Source organism: Sapajus apella, unplaced genomic scaffold (assembly GCF_009761245.1).
Source record: "Sapajus apella isolate SASKATOON/1434 unplaced genomic scaffold, GSC_monkey_1.0 scaffold615, whole genome shotgun sequence".
Lineage (NCBI taxonomy): Eukaryota > Metazoa > Chordata > Mammalia > Primates > Cebidae > Sapajus > Sapajus apella.
The window spans coordinates 1-1,718 of NW_022437541.1; the positions used below are offsets into that span (position 1 = coordinate 1).

At 52.6% G+C, this 1,718-nt stretch overlaps 1 protein-coding gene across 1 annotated transcript in view; it reads left to right on the forward strand.

The window, feature by feature from the left end:
* Nucleotides 1-6: 6 nt before the first annotated feature.
* LOC116546139 (coiled-coil domain-containing protein 57-like) overlaps nucleotides 7-1,718 on the forward strand; it is a gene marked incomplete at its 5' end in the record, with an annotated part of 39,275 nt that continues 37,563 nt past the window's right edge. The window contains one exon of the mRNA XM_032272478.1: nucleotides 7-74. Coding sequence (XP_032128369.1) covers nucleotides 7-74 — 68 coding nt within the window. The remainder of the gene's footprint in view (nucleotides 75-1,718) is intronic.

The window sequence follows — 1,718 nt, forward strand, 5'->3', positions numbered from 1 at the left end:
TTCTGAGACTGTTTCCATTGGCTGATTTTTCTACTGGAGAAAGCTACGTTTTTTTCTACTTGCTTGCTCATCTGGTAAGTTTTCACTGGATGTCACGCACTGTGAATATGATGTTGGCAAGTGTCTGGATTTGTTGTGTTGCTTTTTGTTTGGCTGCAGCTAAGTATTTACGTGGCAGCTTGATCCTTTAGAGACTTGTTTAAAATCTGTGCGAGAGCAGGTCCGGCAGGTCCAGAGAAGCCTTTTCACCAGGGCTGACTCAGCATCATGACTCCCGGGTCTCCGCTGCGTGCCCTGGAGAGAGAGCGCCAAGGATTCTCCGAGGCCGGCTGCCCTGACGAACACATGGAGCTCCCTGCTGGCTGCTCCTTCCCATGAGCTGCTCTTGGCCCAGCCCATGTTGGCTTCTCCTGCATATTTGCATGTGGCTGTCAGCCGCAGCTTCTAGGGGACCTCTGCACAGATCCCAGGATCCCCTCCTCTCAGCAACTGTGCCTCATGAAGCCCACTTCAGCCTCTTCAGCTTCTCCAAACTCCAACCTTTGTCTCCTCCACACAGCAAGACCGCCATGCTCTGTGTGGCTTGCCCTCCCTGCAGGGATCCAGAAGGCCCCGTGGAGAGCAGCTGGGCAGTGAGTGGGCTCACCTCGTGCCGGCCTTCTCTGAGGGCCTTGGCCCTGCACCGCTCATGGGCTCATCGTCCACTCAGCGAAAGCTGTGCCCTGTTTTCTACCCAGTGTCCCAGTTGTTTAAAGTGGGAAGATAGGCCTGGTGACAGCTGATCTGTCATGTTAAATATTTATTTATTTTTGCAGCTACAGAGATTTAAAAATGTATGTGTGGCTGGGCATGGTGGCTCACACATGTAATCCCAGCACTTTGGGAGTTCAAGGCAGGCAGATGGCTTGAGCCCAGGAGTTCAAGACTAGCCTGGGCAACACGGTGAAACCCTGTTTCTAAAACAAATACAATTAGCTGGGCGTGGTGGTGCATACCTGGAGTCCCAGCTACTCGAGAGGCTGAGGCAGGAGGACCACTTAAGCCCAGGAGGTGGAGGCTACACTGAGCCAAGATGATACCACTGCACTCCAGCCTGGGTGACAGAGCAAGACTCTGTTTCAAATAAATAAATAGAATTAAACAAAAACAAGAACACGTTGTGTATAAATTACCACAAACTTTGCAGTTTAGCTGCTTTAAACACCCATTTATTTTCTCAGGTTCTGGGGTCAGGGCCTGGGCAGGGCTCAGCTGTTCCCCACTCAGGGTATCTCCAAGGCTGGAATCAATGATGGCCGGGCCTGCCTCTCCTTGGAAGCCCCGGGCCCCTTCCAGACTCACCCAGCTGTTGGCAGAATTCAGTCCCTGCAGCTGTGGGGCTGAGGCCTCTTTTTCCTCGCTGGCTGATAGCCATTGTCACTCTTCACCCTAGAGGTGTCCTCAAGTCCTGGCCATGCAGCCCCTCTGATGACCCTCTCACAACGTGGTGACTCCCTCTTCAAGGCCAGCAGGGGGGTCTCCCTCCAGTCTCATGCAGAGCCATACCTCCATCTCTGTGTCACTGCCTGGGACAGGAGGGACCTCTCCCCAGACGGCGTCACCAACAGCCTGGAATTCTGCTGCCCCCAATGTGTGGCCCCATGGCCTTCTGTCACAGAGTTGCTGGTGAAAGCCTAGTCCCAGTCTAATTCTTTTTTTTTTTTTTTTTTTTTTTTTTT